The following is an 18,034-nucleotide window of genomic DNA, read 5'->3' as shown; positions in this document are numbered from 1 at the left end:
TTAGCAGCACTATTTTAATATAACTAATCTGGGCCATCTTGCCAGGGGTTCAGCTTCATTAAAATGTATTGCTTAATATGGCAGGGAAATGAAAATACTAAATTATTACTCGTTAGAAATTATCAATATTCAGGTCTCACAATGGGTAAGACATGCACATAATTTCAGTGGCCCCGGGTTAAATTTTGAAGGTCTTGGTATTTCAGTGTGAATAGTAGCATTGTTGCCAGATCTCACTTCAAAAACAATTCCAATTTTTTTTTTTTTTATATGTACACTATCACTTATACTACGCCATCTACTACTAATGGCCATAGACATGTATATAAATACATTTAATTTGTGTGTGTGCTCAAACGAGAAAAGGAAACATGCAGAGTAGTGTAGGCTACAACTCGGACAGTAGGTGGGGTTATTTGACAACAACCAAATAGTGGTTATGTTACTTTTTCTGTACTTTTATGAACATGACAAATATTCAGATAATAATTCAAAATAAAATAAAAATTTACAACTTATATAATATCGTTTTTCAAAAAAAAAAGTGAGATTCGACAATCGCTGCTTTGGTCGTGCTGTATTGTGCTATTTAGGCCAGGGAGCAGCAAACCTAATATACTTTGGATATAAGTTTATTAAATAAATTATTTAGTGACTTAACATAAAATACAAGTCAACGTGTATGATACTGTGCGGACATGGCAACATTGCATAGTAGCTCTACCTCTAATCCGAAACAAATCCCGTTGCAAGCAATAAAGGTGGTTTGTGAGCCGTGAATGACGCTGCTTTCATCCAATCACAGTCACTGTTGTAAAATCTAAGTGGCGAGCGCATTGAAATATCCCAAGAGAACACCAATACCCGTTCTCGATATGTTGAGAGGGCGTGTCTAAATTGCGGAATTGTCCAATCACCTTTCGATAGTGCGCCTGCAGTGCTCGGAATCCCCGCCCTCGGCTTCCATTTCTGTTCTGGAACACACGAGCCCTCGCGAAGAATACACATTTGCTTTTCTGAATTTGTCTTCTAATGTAAATACAGTAGTAAGTGCGACATATTGACCAAGTGAAACCTATTTATATTTGGATAACTAGTGTTGTTATTTTATACGCGGAAGAACACGTTTGAGCTCCAGAAGAAGCGAGGCGGGCTTTTTATTCCCCATTTTAACTTTGGTGAGCGGCGTTTTCCGCCGTTTTTTTATTCCCTCCCCTGCCCCTCTCTCTTGCTCCCCCCTGCGAGAGTCGCGGCCTGTAGTTCAGCCACGAGGCGCGTCGGACCACCGGGAATCAGGCGATGGCGGAGTTTGGTAACGGACTGGCAGATGAGTCTCTACTGGACTCAGACCCGGGTCACTCAGAACTTGAAGACCCAGGCGCCGGTGATGAAGAACCTGGATTAGACGAGGGAGAGGCCGCTATTGAAGATCCGGTGAGTGAAGGACTTATCACACCCGCTTTAACAACTCATTTTGGATATTGGTATGGGTTTTAATTTTCCACAAATTCCTCTTTAACCTCATGTTTATAATATTAAATAAAACTGAATTACAGACCAAGTAACCATGTGTACGCGAATTCGCGAAACCGGTTTTGCCAGGTCGGTTTGTCCGCCATTGTGGCTCACGCAGTGCAGTAGAATTAGTGAGTGACATGCGTGCTCCTGGCCGCCATGTTGGCGCAACATCGGTCTGGGTTCCTCTGCGCCAGATCTGCAGACCTAGCGGAGGGAAACAATCTTCATCGCAAAAATGCGCGACGGGAGATGTAAGAGACAGGGGCGAGGGTAGGACAGGCCGCCATTAGCCGCAGCAGTGTGTGGGTCCATCCGCAAAGAAGCAGACGGCTCACGGTAAACACGCCTCTTTTCTGATCAGTAATATTTGTGGCGTGAAAAAGTAAGTCGCTTTGGAAATTGCGCGTGATTGGTTTTGGCCTCTGCAATGGAATACATCTTCATGCGACGTGTGTGACATGTTAAAAAGGCGTAAAAGGCTTTTATTTTCAGATTTTCCATCGAGTTGGTTGCATTAAGGAAAGCTGCAAAGCTGTGTTTGTTGGGCAAAACGCTGTATGTCATGCACATCTGCATCTCCGTGATCGTTGAATTCTATGCAACGTTACTTTAGAGATCAAATGCCGCTTGTGATGTATTGCATAAATTGTTGGCGATTTTTGCGAGTGTGTGTGATGGAGATGGAGCAATAGGGCTGGGCTGGTGCATTTCTCTCCATGCACAATACGTTATTGGAACTAGAGTAGGTCATGTATTTGCATGCTGAATGCATGTCTACCTTATTTCATCATGCAATCATTCTCTATTAATGGCTCGCATTTAATCATTTGTTCCTTTATAATATTCTGTTGGTTGTGTATTCTATTTAAATCGTATCATGCTAAATCTTAACTGCGTAAAAGGGGCCATCACATGCATGCTGTGTTACTTTAGGAGCGATCCAAAGCGACTGCCCTGCAATGCAGCACTGCTGAAACTTGTGTGTGTGAATGAATAAATACACACCAAAAGTGTGTTTGCTCGCGCCCAACAATGCGCGCACGGATGGCATCATGCTTAGGGCGTATTGCTGACTGGACAATACATGGTTTGAAAGAGCCCAGTGCATAATCACGTGTGTGAAAGTGCATGTGCATGCTGTCTCCATTAAAGCCGGTGAGAATAATGACCGATTTTGACAAAATGGGTTTAGCGGCAACACATACTGATGCATTTGGACCCAATGTCGATCAGGCACACTAAAACAATTGACTCGTTTCAATATCAGGATTTAGCTATGCAAAATATTTATTAAAAATTTTGTTTAATATTCTGTGTTTTTTTTTTTTTTTTTTTTTTTTTGGGTAAGCTCTAAATGTGCTTGTTAATTTGGTTTCTCAGGAGTTGGAGGCAATTAAAGCCAGAGTGAGAGAGATGGAGGAGGAGGCAGAGAAACTGAAGGAGTTACAGAACGAGGTGGAGAAACAGATGAATCTCAGTCCTCCACCTGGTAAGTGAGACTGAATGAATGAGGGAGGGAGAACGGGCAAGTCTTGGGAACCAAGATTGAGTTAAAGGGGAGCTTTGCAGAACAGACAGTGATGATGCATGAGACTGCATTAGGAGAAGAATAACTTGCACGGGACCATTTGAGGTCAATAGAGATATGATTAGAAACAGAACAAAAAATAACTTCAGAGATGAAGCTATACAATAACCTTGCCGACAATGGGGTTATATGATAAATCATGAAGTTGCATATGTTGATGAATGAGTTTCAGAGTTGTGTGGAAATAATGTTTTCTCTTTGCAGCTGGCCCTGTCATTATGTCCATTGAAGAGAAGATGGAAGCCGATGGGAGATCTATTTATGTTGGAAATGTATGGCCAATTATTCTCACACCTACGAGCTGGAGTGTTTTCTTGTAATTTTTTCTGAGGCATGCTTGACGTTAGAAATGGTAGTGATTTGATTTTGTCTCTTGCAGGTGGATTATGGTGCGACGGCAGAAGAGTTGGAAGCGCACTTCCACGGATGTGGCTCCGTAAACAGAGTCACCATCTTGTGTGACAAGTTTACAGGACACCCTAAAGGGTAATTCATGCGTTCTCCTGTTTTCTTTTTTCCATCTTAACCTGCACTTTCCAACACGCCGTATTTGTCCTTTTCTTGGGCATCTCATTTTCTTGTTCTCTGTTGTGCAGCGCCTGCTCTAGATAGGCACTGAAGGATTGATCCATCACCTTAACCCATATATAGTGAACAGCAGCCACTGAAATGAAAAACATCTAGAAATTGAGGCATATTGGCTGTGATACTTGTAAAGAAGTATTGTTAAATAAAATGAGTGTTTAATTAAACACAAATTATTAATTGCAAACTAAACTAAAATGATTTTTCTCTTCAAAATTTAGAGCTTGTATATAAAGAAATATGTATTTTTATATAAACAACTGTTTATCTTTGTGCATGGCCACTCGGTATGGTCTCTCTTTTTTTTGGGGGGGGGGGGGGGGGGGGTTGTTTTTAATTTTTTATGTGGAGTTTGAAATTGTTCTTTAGCCATTTTCAAGCTGTTCCCATTAATAATTTGCCTGTAACATTTGATTCAATTCTTTAATCACGTCTACTTTGTCATCTTTAAATCTTTAACAATATGCTTACTTAGATTCTGATGCATGTGTATATTTGTGCTGTACAATTAATAATTCATATCAGTTTCAGTATATGCTTTTCCTGTTCTTTTTAATTGACCTTGACTGCCCTCATGATCATTTGCTCTCTTTACATTTCAGTTTTGCATATATAGAGTTTGCAGACAAGGAGTCTGTTAGGACGGCCATGGCACTGGATGAGTCCTTATTCAGAGGAAGGCAGATTAAGGTGAGATGAGGCATAAAATAAATGGTCTTCACATATTCAAAAGTCAAAATGAGTTTTGAAGCAGATATAAAGTACTAACAAACACTTCAGTAGTAGAAATGCACCGATCGACCAGATTTTCCGCTTGATCGGCCCAGACCAGTGACCGGTCAGTCTTGCGTCTTTCCAATTTCAAGCTGGTTCAATTTTTTGCTAGCGACACAGGCAATAACATCAGCTGCACACTCTCACTCTCTTCTCTGATGACGAATTACTCGTCTCATTGGCTCCAGTTAGTACTTGTATTGTGCATAATTTTATTAATACCCATGGGTTTCGCCCTCACACCAAAAATGCGCATCACTTATCAAATAATGGGGGAGCACAAGCCGCCTCTCAGTCTCAAGCAGCTTGTGACTCGCAAGTAAACAAAACGAGTAGCTTACTGTGCTTACAGTAATACTCCACCCATAAATGAAAATTCTGTCTTTTACTCACCCTCAAGTTGTTTCAAACCTGTACGAGTTTCTTTCTTATGCTGATCACGAAGGAAGATATTTTGAAGAGCGATTGGAACTTAGGCACCATTGACTTCCATAGTATTTTTTTCAACTGTGGAAGCCAATGGTGCCAAACAACTGTTGGTTCCAACTGTTCTTCAAAAATATCTTCCTTTGTGTTCAGCAGAAGAGAGAAACTCGTAGAGGTTTGCAACAGCTTGAGGGTGAGCAAATGATAATTTTTGGGTGGATATCCCTTTAAACGATCAAATACACATAAATTGTCAATGTCAATGGGTCATGGACCAAAAGAAATAGACAAGCACTAATTAAGTTTTCGAGCAATATATTCAAAGTCATCTGAAGCCATTCCATAGCTTTATGTGAGGGACAGAAGTATATTTACATCGTTAAATTGAAGTTCACGGAAACTCGTCTTCCCTCCTCTGTGGCTGTCAATCATTTTCCATTCAGCATGCGTTGTCCAGTTATGGCAAGATGCACGGTAATTCTCTCCAATATGATGTATTCACATTATAATGCTTGATCTGTAGATAAAGGGCTGTGGATTTACATAAAATGATTTTTTAAAAAAATTGCTGGAGTTTATTGCTGCTAAACGACTCGTGCCTGTTAGATCACTCACATTACAAGGACTATGAATTGGAATTAAACGGACAATAACTGGAATTTAAAACTGAAGAAACAAATGATCAATAAACGGTTGGACAGATATACACTAGGATTTGTGCGCTCGCTTTTCTTTGCTTTGTCGTGAACTTTTAAATGTGCACTCGTGCAGCGCTGCAGACTCCATGTTGCTTTAAGCTCGTCATTCTGAACCCGCCATGTGCATACGCGCTTTGTGCCACTCTGCGTTTCATATTATCATGGTTTTGCACACTGTAAGATTATTAAAAGCCTATCTTGTTCTGTTGTATCTATCATATCTTGTTGCCCCATTAAAAAGCTGCACAATTACATTTAGAATAAGTATAATTTGCTTATTAGTTCTTAGCCTCTTGTATATAATTTGTGTGTAGTATGTATGTGTGTGTGTGTGTGTGTATATATATATATATATATATTAGGGATGGCTCGATACCACAATTTTGGCTTCGATACGATACCAGAACCTAATACCTCGGTTTCGATACTAAATCGATACCACAGTCGGAAAAAAAAGTCTAAATTTAAGTGAATTGAAACAATTTTATTAAACACTGCTTGAAACTCTCAACTACCATATGTGCAAAGAAAAGTATCCAAAAAAAAACAAAAAAAAAAACCATATAAAAATGTAAAAAATAAACAAATTATGTGTAGGTAAAATTTTGATTTGGGGAAAAAAACACTGATATTATACAATTAAAATAGGTTAATATCTATAATAATAGATTAACATAATAGAATAATGAAATGACGTAAACGCATCAACAGAGAATTATCAACATTTATTGCATTGATTCATCTTGGTTTGGTTACTGTTTGTGTTTGGGTTCATATTATGCATATAATGCATTGCAAAAAGTAATGTTATGATGCTAAACATTTATTAGGATATTACATTTTTAGGTCATTTAATTACTGATTGATCTAGATTAATCAATGCTATATTGTTAGTCCAAGTTCCTTAGTGAATGTTGACAAATGTAGCTTAATTGTAGGCTAATATTATTAATATTTATATCTCTCTCTATATATATGGGTCGCCACAGTGGCAGTAATGCCATTCATTTTACTATCACTTTTGTGCTTTATTAATTCAAATTAAATGAATATATTTGTTTGAAACTGCAAAAATGATGAGATCATGAGACGGCAACTGAATTGGTTCTAGCGTGTCATGCAAGAAGATTTGAGCTTTCGTGTTTACCGTATCATATTTAATTGATAAGCTCTTATGTATGTGCGCTGTTCGGTGTTCAATAAAAGTCTAAATTAAATCAGTTGAATGATGAACTCACCAGTTGATCTCTTGAACAAGTCAGGATGAGCAACTGACGAGCGCTTTGGCAGATTTGATGTGTTGCATTCCATGGCAACACGTTATTGAAAGCAAAGTTTGCAGAGTGGTGCATTGAGGTCTGTTTCTACACTATTCTCATTAATTTAGTAGGCAAAGTAATGCCTTATTTCACTCATACTGCTCTCTCTATTTATTAATTTCGGGCGTGTAGAAATCCGAATGAGCTTCATTTCCACCGTGTTCCTTCGTTTGCCGGTTTCGCGCGACTCGCGTCAGTTTCGGTAGCGCACTGCCGCCTAGTGGAGAACTTCGGAACAGCAGCTCATCAAATACCGAATTTAACAAAATGATGATATTGTACCGTGTGAAATTTATTATATACCGGTATTTTTGCAATACCGGTATACCGCGCATCCCTAATATATATATATATATATATATATATATATATATATATACATACATATATACATACATACATGCATACATATACATTAGACATGTGCCTGTATTCGGTAATGCGATAAATCGCGGTAATGAATATGCAAAATATTGTTATCGTGGGCTCTTCAAAATACCGTGAAAAATAATAGATTTGAATTTAGACTTTTATTCGCATCAGCTTATTTTCCATCAACCACCTAAACACTGCGAATATGTTGCGCAAAACACGCGTGCACTCTGATGTAAACAATCCCCACATGTATAAGCACTGTGTGCAAGCGGCAGTGCGCACTAGTCTAATGTAAACAATCCTCACATGGATTACAAGCATGGCGGAACGCTCCCGACGATTTATTCCCGCAGGGCTGCCAACTCTCACACATTCAGCTTGAGACTTTCAGACAGGACGCGGAATACGTGCGCGACGCGCAGGGATGTTTTGTTGCTGCGTCGACCTGCATCGATCAACACACGCCGGGGTCTGAAAGGCGATTAACGCATTTGACACTTTTCACACGCTCTCACACAGAGAAAAATCACAGAGCACAGAGGACACCGACACACTAGACAGCAGGTTATTTTTGATATTAAAGTTGTTATTGATAAATTGATAAAGTTATTGATAAATCAGCTCTTAGGTTCTGATCACAGATCGTTGCTCCTCTGTTCAAGTAAACCAATCATGTTACTCAGGAAAGCCATTTAATGACCAGCACATTAGTTGAATTGAAAAAAATAGCAAGGAGTATTTTGTTAAATATTATATTTAATTTCTCTCTGTATGTTTGCAGCATTATGTGAGATTTTTTTTTTTTTTTCTTGATAAACATTAACAGACTGGGGCCTAGCTAATATTTATCCAAATGAGTCAATATTGAATTAAGACAATCAAATCCAAGAATTTAATTGAATAATACAAACAATAACCTACCAGTAATTGTACCATGTAAACATTGTAACATGTTGACACTAAACTTTAAACAATTCGGTATCATTACCATATGTTTTGAAAATCTCAATTACACTTTGTGATGTAAGTTGGGTTTTTTTTAGGGACCCACGATGCATCTGTTTTTCTTGAGCATTAAAATATAATTTCATTAAAATATCGTGATGATACCGTATACCATGATAAAAGGTCAATCAATTAACCGCAGCATGAAAATTTTATGCCAGCACATGCCTATAATATACATGTACATACGTATACATATACATATATATATATATATATATATATATATATATATATACACACACACACACACACACACACACACACAATTGGTAAATCTATGAAAACATGAATTAATTTCATGAGTACTAATAGTAATTTGTTTTATTCACATGTTTAGATTTTATAAAATTACTGTGCAGATTTTTTCAAGAATTACCTTTTACTGCAGATTTATACACTCAGTAAGTTTAATTAAAAAAAGATGTCACAGCTATTGAATACATTTATTTCATATTTGAAGGTGTTAATTAGAGATGCATCGATTGAAATTTCCTGTTCGACCTGCCGATTCCGATTAATATCAATTATCACCATATACTTTTACCCAAACTGATTAATAAAAACAAGTTTAAATGGGTAAATTTTCTATAAATATTTTATATAAAGAGTCTTCATTTTAATTTCTGACATAGCCTACTCCAGTTCTTGTCATTACACTACTTTTTTGTTCATCAAAAGTGTGCTTTCACTTTAATTGAGCGTGAGCAGCGCAGCAAAAATAGACTCAGCGCTGAAACCGCTTCACTGCTGCTCATGCGACACTCCTGCTCGACACTCACGTGTGGCTCCTGCTCCCGTTGTAAATGCACTCGTTGATTAATGTGCATGCCGGAAAAAATGCGCACCGCTTGCGGTGTGAAACAGCCGTAATCCACAAGGTTTCCTACATGTGCGTTCCGTGTGCACGTGTGATGCTTGATGTTGCGCAATGTTAATCATGTGCCGCCCGAGTGCATTTTGACCAGCATAAATTCGCTATATAAAATCAGTCTGACCGGCTGGTCGCCAATCACGTGAAAATCGGCTAATTCCGGTCACCAGCCAATCAATCGGTGCATTTCATACTGTTAACTGTAATCTTACAACACTGCAAAATGATAACTTACAAAGGATTAAATTCATCACAATTATTTAATGAGTGAAGCACACAAACAATTATGAAAAAGCCCTAAAACAGACAATTAATCGGCATAACCACATTAATTTTTTAGAGCATTAATCGTCAGCCAGGGGTTTTCTAACCTGTACTCGAGGACCCCCAGCTCTGCATATTGTGTCTGTCTCCCTCATCTAACACACCTGATTCAACTCCAATCCAATTAGGCTCATTTGTTGAGACTGCAAGACCTGAAATGGGTATGTCTGATAAGACAGGGATACAAAATGTGATGTGCTGGGGGTGCTCAGGCTCTACCTTACTTCATTTTATTTCTTGGAGTCTTGAAATTTGAAAATTTCCCAACTGTTCTTCCAGGTTGGGGCCAAGAGAACAAATCGTCCTGGCATCAGCACCACAGACCGCGGTTTCCCTCGGGCCCGCTTCCGCTCACGGGGAGGAAACTTCTCGTCCCGGGCGCGCTACTACAGTGGCTACACACCTCCCAGAGGCAGAGGACGGGCCTTCAGGTGAGCTCCATGCCATCCTGCACGTTTGACATTGACTGACTAATAGGCTTCACCCTGACAGAGAGTGTGAAAGGGTGCGCACATTGGGTGGGGGACGATCTAAATTAAGTGTTTCTTAAAATCCATCAACTCTTTTGCTTTTCTGTATTTTTTTATTTTTTTGTGTTACCTTTAAAGAGTTCTGTGCTAGTTTGCAATTGTAAAGCATTCTGGATAACTTTATTTTAAGGTGACAGTTACACGTTTTACTACATTTACATACTAAAGTAAAATAGTACATTATTCATAATTACAGGAAACTAACCCTAATCAAATATTACTCTCTGCTTAAAGTATAATGTAACTGTCACCTTAAATTAAAGTGTAACTGCAGTCTGTCTGTTGCATGCTGCTGTTTAATGCCTCGGTGTGAGGAGAAAAGGCACTGCGCCGCTCTCTTTTGTAGTCTGCACTCTCTGTACAAACCCCTCTGTGTCGTCATGTTAAAAGAAACTGAGGAAGAATTACAGAAACCATTAAAAACACACATCGTTATCATCTCCATTTCCCTCCTGCAGTGTAAGATTCTGAGCATGAATGATCCTTCACACTCTCCAGAGGTTTCAAAGTCAATAACCTGCTTCCCAATGTGAAGATCATGTATGCCTTGTGCCTCGAAACAGTTAGATGCCTAAAGAGGGAATGTTCAAAAAGGGCAGACCTGTGGTCTCATCTCAGTAGGCATCTTGCTAGGTTTCGATACTCAACTCAAAGCCTGTTAGGCCTTCTCGGTGGATTTAGCACTCTTACCCTGGTTTCACAGACAATGCTTAAGGCTAGTTCTGGACTAAAATGCATGTTTGAACTGTCATAACTGAAAGCAACTTGCACTGATCTTAAAATATCCATGCCGTTGTTGTTGTTGTTTTTAAATTAGGACATATATCCCCTGGTTCCACAGACAAGGGTTAAGATAGTCTAAGACTAAAATGCAAGATGCACACCAGTAATTTATTTTTCTAAGGGACATTTTTTAGAAAAAAAGCTACTACGGGAGAAGTTTCACAGACAAGGCTCAGATTAAGCCAGGATTAGGCCTTAGTTCAATTAGGACATTTAAGTAGCTTTTAACATGCCTTAGACAAAAAACAAAAAGTATTACTGGTGTGCATCTTGAGGCAATACAATGACATATTTTACGGTATGTCAGTGCAAGTTGCCTTCAGTTGAAACAGCTCAAACATGCATTTTAATCTTGGACTATCTTAAACCTTGTCTGTGGAACTGGGGGATATATGTCCTAATTTACATGAGGCTTAATCTAAGACCTGTCTGTGTACCCAGGCCTGTATCTGTATCATTACTGTTGCCTTCAATTGTTTTGATAACCTAGAGTGATGAAAGAATTTAAATTGAAGATTTTTGGGAGTGTTTGAATATTTCCTCTTTCTTTTAAGATCTGGTAGAGTGAAAGCATTTTGTGAATCAGAATCTTGTACATCTGTTTGTTGGGAAACTCTTGTACATGCACTTCCACACTTTGACTTTTATTTGTTAGAGTGGAGCTTCTGTTAGTGAATAGTTTAAGAATTTGTTTTACCCCAAACCCAATTGATGTTTATAATTAGCCAATGGGATCCTACAAGTTTGAGTATGTAGCCAATGTCAAGCTCAGCTCTGAATAACTTAAAGGCAAGTGTGTGTTGACCTCAGGCAAGTTTGGTTTAGAAAACCTAGTTTGGTACATTTTCACCCCTCGCATGAATAACAATGTGTTCACTTCCAGAATGGAGGGTTCATTCCTGCAGCCTGATATTGACTGTTTTAGAATCCAACCGATAACAGGTTTCTGTGCCACAAAGAGCACAGGCTGTTCCTGGAGGGGGTTTTGTGTGAATGATGAGCGTCTCTGGCTGCCTGAATGGATGCCACTGCATTTATTGATGTGTATATATGTGTGAGTGTGTGTGCACTCTGTGGCCCAGTCCATTTGTGGAAAGCTGTGTGTCGTTGACTGTAACTGTGTGTATGTGTTCGACGGTTCATGTCCCCAGGATCTCTCCCTTACAGAGACCACAGGAGCCGCCCCGTTCAGAGAGAGAGAAAGAGGGAGAGTGTGCTTTCACTGTCCCCAACACTGGACACTAGACCATTTATAAAGCTTGAATATATAACGAACGCACACACATTCTGCTGTTGGATAGTCTTCCTCAGCTTCTTTTTATAGTAAACCACATTACTGGATTCTTTACACATGGTTGCATTGATCACTATTTAAATCTTGTTATTCGTAGAAGAGGGGTATACATTTCATTTCATATTTTGAATTGTGTATACCTGTAACGTGAGTGCATAGACGTTCAGCTTGTCCTTAACCGCCCCTTTAATATGCATATTACTGATATACACTCGTACCCCAAAAAACTGAATTGGTGTCCGTCTTCTTAAACCAATCACAAAAAAGAACTCACCCTCTTTTTCTCTCTCTTTTCCAGGGGCCGAGGGCGAACAACATCGTGGTACTCCCCTTACTAATACCTCCCTACCCCCATATGAAATCCCCCTTACTATCACCCCATATCCCTATAGAAAAGAAAAAAGACCCCTCAATAAAGGAAGAAGAAAAAAAAGACAAAAAAGAAAAAAAAAAGAAAAAAAAAGAGCATCTCCTGGAAAGACAGACTGACTGGCCGCAGTGTGCGATTGTGTGTGCGCGTGGGTGTGAGGAGGTGTTGCGATCGCCCTGGTAAGGTACAATATGGCCGTCTGGGAGATTTGGTGGCATTTGTTTAAATTTGAGAAGATGATGATGTAATCTCAGGCTGCAGATGTGTCCTTTTGTCTGGCTGTGATTTTTATTTTTCTCTCACTAAACAGCCCCTCTTATGTTTGCATTCAAAAAAGGCAAACAGAAAAAAAAATGTTAACCTTTTTTTTTTTTTTTTCATTTTTTATTATTGTACCGTGAATATGTGAACAATTTAATAGCAAGAATGTTGTTGTTTTCACAAAGTTGTGCTATTTGAGATCATATTCTCTATTTGTCTGTGCTCTCTGGAATCCCTTTCCCCCCCAGCGCTGTTTTCTTTCCTGTTCATCCCTCACTCGGATTACTTCCTCCACCTATTATTCCGACAACAGTTTAGAGTTTGGCGTTGTTTTTACGTTTTACTGTTCTTGAACCATCTTTCACATCATACGACTATTGTAAGATGGCATGGCCTGAGCTCTGAGATCTCTTCTTTTGTGTTTAAGAGTATTTTTTTTTTTGTCTCATGCTGCCATATGCCATTCCCGACCATCAGTTTTTTTTGTTTTGTTTTTCCTTCCTCTGTTCCTGTGCTCTCCCCCACCCCCCTTCTCCCTTGCTCTCTCTTTGTATATTAGACCACTTCTTGTCGTTTCAGGTTTCAGGACCAGTGGAGATTGACTACCCCTCCTCCCGTGGCCGCGGCGCCCCCTACCGTCTCGGCGGCGTCTCTGTCTCTTTCTGCTCCCGCTATGCACACTCACCCCATCCTCTCCGTGTGGGGGGGAGGGGGAGGGGGACAGGGCGACCACCGGCCCACTGCGGGAGGCATTTATTACAATAACAAGCGCTGAGCTTTACCAACGTAAATTTACTGAGATGCACCAGGCCCATGTTAACACATACAGACAGACACCGCACACATCCACCACACAAATGTATATATCGTGAAGGCAGAGCCATGATAGAGCAATGGCTACTTAAATTGCAAGTGAGTGAGAGAGGCAGGATCAGAAAGAGGTTGAAGGGGAGGGTTCTTCTAGGGCCTTGTCTGTCTCAGCGCACAGTGCAGTTAGGGCACGATGGAGCACTAACGCGTGGGCTACAGGTATCGGTTACTTGAGGGCTTCGGAGCTTTTATTTGGGGGGGGGGGGGGGGGTTGTGTGCAGATGGTTTTCTCGTTTCTGTTCGTTTTCCTTTTTCAGATGGGGGAGTGGGTATGGACGAAAAGAGAAAAGATGTTTTCCTTTTTTATTTTATTTTTAACCCATGAGTCTGTAATTAGAAAAAAAATAAAAGACATTGTGTAAAAAGTACTTGAAGTGTTTGGCTCTTATTTTATTTATTTATTTTTGAGGTGGGAATTTTAGGACCATTAAGTTTCAATTTGCCATCTGTGGGTTGCTCTTGGTTTTTGAGTAAATAAGATTTGCTAAAATAAAAATATATTGGCTAGACATCCCAATTTTTGAGGGTGACGTGTAAAATGATTAGAAATCATCCTGAAGGCAGTTTATTGGTCAAAAGGTGTGGGAAGCCTGTTAGTGGTTGGGCCAGACAGGACTCCTGCCCATCATATTTTTTATGCTTTGGTCAAGTTACCTTTATAGCAAAACAGTCTGTTTCAAAACCAGCTGTACAATAAGCAGAAAAATAATTGAATTCTATTTTGAGCTCTAGAAATACAATAGTAATTATTGAAGTTGAAGTCAGTTTAGTGTTGGTTGGGTTCAATAACTGTTCATCAGTTATGCAACAACACCCCAAAAAATTAACTAGGAAGGTTGTGCATGTAACATAATATATTTATATTTTTGACTATATTTGACTTCAAATGTTTTTTTTCTATTAAGGTGTATGTAATTATGTCTCAACTTAAACGTACAAAATCCTAACATGTTGTCTAAACACAAACCATTTATGTTAAGTAAAAAAAATCTTACATCCAGAGGGTGGCAGTATAGTGTGAGTCAACTGCCATTTTGCCCGAATTTAATTTGATTGTGTTCAATTTGCTTAAATATGTGCAATTTAAGTTTACTTAATCCATTTGTGTTTGATTACATGATTTGTGTTGCATTAACTGAACATGGCCAGTGCTTGTTAGTTCCCAGCATGCTTTGCTTATGGTTGAATTAAGAGAGAATACATATTAAAATTAAGTTTTATTTTATGTGCTTTTAAGGAAATGAGAAAAGGGGAAGACTTTGTAGTGCCTAATTGTGTTTAATGTTCAATTACATTGCAATTATTGAACCATTTAAATTACAATGGGTTGCCATTATGGAGAAGAGTGAAGCATTTGGTTAGGCTGAACACTGATTCAGTATTAACAGCACATGCTATGGCAGATGAAGCAAGTAAATTGTATTATTTAAGGTGCTTTAAAGTGCTGTTGGTAGCTAATAGATGACTAAAATCTAGGTACTGATTATGTGTGACATTAAAATAAATTATATAGCATTGGATGAATGAATATATGAATTTCATATCAGGGAGCCTTTTTAAATTCACTGACATTATTTTTTATAAGTTTAATCAACCTTAATGAATTAAGTTGACCCAACGTAAGTAGCCTACATTAAATTGGAACAACATCATTTTATAATGCTGAAATAAAGCAAATGTGTAAATCCTTTCCATGATTTTTTTTTTAATGTTCATTCAAAGAGTTTGGGTTCCTTGCCACCATCATAGCCTACACATGTCTTCGGAAACTCCGGGTATAAATTTTGAGTTTCTCTGATCTTCTTGAAACTCTGGATTCTGATAGAGGGCCATGGGACTTAGACCTGAGTGCAAAAATGGAGGCTCTAGCCCCTTCCAGAGCTGAGATATTGAGATACCACGTAGCATTTATGCCATTATAAATATCTCAATATCTCAGCTCTGGGAGGGTCTAGAGCCTCCTTTTTTGCACTCAGGTCTAAGTCTCATGGCCCTCTATCCAAATCCAGAGTTTCAAGAAGATTAGAGAAACGTATTTTTTCGCACAAAAAAAAAACGACAGGGGTAACACTGTCGTTTTTTTGGGGTCGAAATGTTGAGTTTCTCTGATCTTCTTGAAACTCTGGATTCTGATAGAGGGCCATGGGATTTAGACCTGAGTGCAAAAATGGAGGCTCGTCTAGACCCTTCCAGAGCTGAGATATTGAGATCCCATAGCATTTATACCATTATAAATATCTCAATATCTCAGCTCTGGAAGGTTCTAGAGCCTCCTTTTTTGCACTCAGGTCTAAGTCCCGTGGCCCTCTATCCGAATCCAGAGTTTCAAGAAGATCGGAGAAACTTATTTTTCCGCACAAAAAAAAAAAAACCGACAGGGGTAACACTGTCGTTTTTTTTTTTTTTTTTCGGTCGAAATTTTGAGTTTCTCTGATCTTTTTGAAACTCTGGATTCTGATGGAGGGCCATGGGACTTCGACCTGAGTGCAAAAATGGAGGCTCTAGACCCTTCCAGAGCTGAGATATTGTAGCATTTATGCCATTATAAATATCTCAATATCTCAGCTCTGGAAGGTTCTAGAGCCTCCTTTTTTGCACTCAGGTCTAAGTCCCATGGCCCTCTATCAGAATCCAGAGTTTCAAGAAGGTTGGAGAAACTTATTTTTTCGCACAAAAAAAAAACGACAGGGGTAACACTGTCGTTTTTTTTTTTCAGTCTGACAGTTATGCATGAATACATTTATATTGATAAATACAGTGAAACATCTCAATTGTCAGTCAATAGATGAATTAATGGATACATTAATTAAATAATTATACTGACAACAATAAGAAAAATGAATAAATGAGTAAACAAATAAACAAATAAAAGTAACCATCGCAATAAACAAATGCATATACAAGTCAACAACACATGAAACAAAGCTTTATTGAAACTACAAGCATGTATTTACAGGCACTGAACATCACATCCTACTGCCAACTCAACACAGCGGTTCCCATTCTGCGGCATTATTCTGATGAATTCACCAGAGGGGACTGTGCCTTCGTACCGGAGCTTGTTGTTGCGCTGCGCTTCACAATCTGAGGCAATAAGGGCAGGTGGAGAGATAGAGGGTCTCGTAAAGGCAGGTGGAGAGATGGAGGGACTCATAAGGGCAGGTGGAGCCATAGAGGGTCTCATCCATGGCACCACTTCCAGGATGCAGGTCTGGGCTCCACATCCTCAGTGCTCAAACCAGTCTGCAGACATTTCAGATCCTACAAAAATGCACAAACATTATACAAAAGCAGTTATTTTAACACACAATGTCATTTGATTTATGTACTAAAAATAACCTTACTTTATATTTGAGTAAAATCCCTAAAACAAATGCTGCCATCATCTTTCCTTGCAGGTCCTGCTCCACCACAAAAGCTCTGCAGCAAATGAACAGAAATCAAGAATCAGAAAAGTGTTGTAATTTCTCTACTTGAATTTACAATTATTCAAATAAACTACAACTTAAGATTTAATAGATTTTGTTATCCATTTCTGTAGTATACTCACTCAAAGCCTTTGATGACAGCATTCAGCATCATGAGCCTCTCTCCACCTGATAAACACACGTGTTCTTCTGTCCCTGTAACATACATACAAGATTCACATTACGAGTTCAACACTGCATTTACATGCTGAGGTTGATGTGTTAACTCACTTTTAATCCAACTTAAATGTTCCTCAATATATCAACACTAATAAGGGACAAATTAAATATAACATGTTTAGTTACTTTATAGATTTGTTTATTTACCTTATTTACAGCACATTTGTCTAATGTAAGTAGTGTTGACAACAGTGAATTAACGTTATCCTTCATTATAGCACACATAATGTTACATCACTCAGATGTATTTTTCATGTTGGGATGTGCTCATCTGCAATACTTAAACAATATTTTCATTTCAGATGTAAATAGACATTTTAAATAAGCGTGTTTAAGATGTAACGTTATGTGGTTATGTAAATCCATTTTAGAAACTTAACGTTACGTTTAGACCTTCAACAGTTAAAACGTCTACTCTACAGTAGTTTAACACATACGATTTAAACACAAGGAATCTCTCCTATGCTCTCCCGTGGCCTCCTGGGATAGAAGAGTATCCATCGGATGAACACGCAAAAATCTGGGCCAAAGCAGGAGACCATCCGGGAACTTCTCGCCTACTCTTTTATGAATACTGATGTTTCGGACATACTACTTCTTTCACGTACTGTTTTTGCCTACTATATAGTAGGAAAGTAGGCATATTCGGACACACTTTAGGTATGCGTACGTCCGAATCTTGCTATAATTAGCACGTCACCTAGGTAATTCTCGTCTACTCATTTATGAATCGTACATACTTTTCGCTCGCCTACTATTTTTCCCATACTATATAGTAGGGAAGTATAAGGTT

General features: G+C 38.7%; 1 protein-coding gene and 1 long non-coding RNA gene across 4 annotated transcripts; one reads left to right on the top strand and one right to left on the bottom strand.

Annotated features, from left to right (window-relative positions):
• Positions 1-973: 973 nt before the first annotated feature.
• On the top strand, positions 974-13,962 carry pabpn1 (poly(A) binding protein, nuclear 1). Of its 3 annotated transcripts, none has more exons than XM_039666726.2 (7): positions 974-1,434; positions 2,899-3,007; positions 3,311-3,378; positions 3,486-3,592; positions 4,294-4,381; positions 9,766-9,917; positions 13,304-13,962. In XM_039666726.2, the coding sequence occupies exons 1-7, from the start codon at positions 1,300-1,302 to the stop codon at positions 13,497-13,499; spliced, it is 855 nt and encodes a 284-aa protein (XP_039522660.1). In that variant the 5' UTR covers positions 974-1,299; the 3' UTR covers positions 13,500-13,962. The 3 variants fall into 3 exon arrangements, with proteins under 3 accessions (XP_039522660.1, XP_039522661.1, XP_039522662.1); XM_039666727.2 differs by lacking the exon at positions 13,304-13,962 and adding an exon at positions 12,392-13,090; XM_039666728.2 differs by lacking the exon at positions 974-1,434 and adding an exon at positions 1,716-1,854.
• A 2,856-nt stretch (positions 13,963-16,818) lies between these two features.
• On the bottom strand, positions 16,819-17,373 carry LOC148969597 (uncharacterized). The gene is made up of 3 exons (XR_016149092.1): positions 17,145-17,373; positions 16,939-17,014; positions 16,819-16,855 (listed from the first exon to the last, which is right to left on the bottom strand). It is a non-coding gene; the product is annotated as an uncharacterized LOC148969597 (long non-coding RNA).
• Between the last annotated feature and the right edge of the window lie 661 nt (positions 17,374-18,034).

This window comes from Pimephales promelas, chromosome 22 (assembly GCF_988280905.1).
Source record: "Pimephales promelas chromosome 22, fPimPro1.hap1.1, whole genome shotgun sequence".
NCBI lineage: Eukaryota > Metazoa > Chordata > Actinopteri > Cypriniformes > Leuciscidae > Pimephales > Pimephales promelas.
This window is presented reverse-complemented; position numbering and strand designations above follow the sequence as displayed.

Bases quoted from the DNA above. Each gene is read 5' to 3' on its own strand.
- pabpn1 (XM_039666726.2), top strand. From the start codon at position 1,300: ATGGCGGAGTTTGGTAACGGACTGGCAGATGAGTCTCTACTGGACTCA. The intron at 3,008-3,310 runs GTAAGTGAGACT...TTCTCTTTGCAG, and splicing joins GAATCTCAGTCCTCCACCTG to CTGGCCCTGTCATTATGTCC. The intron at 9,918-13,303 runs GTGAGCTCCATG...TTGTCGTTTCAG, and splicing joins GGCAGAGGACGGGCCTTCAG to GTTTCAGGACCAGTGGAGAT.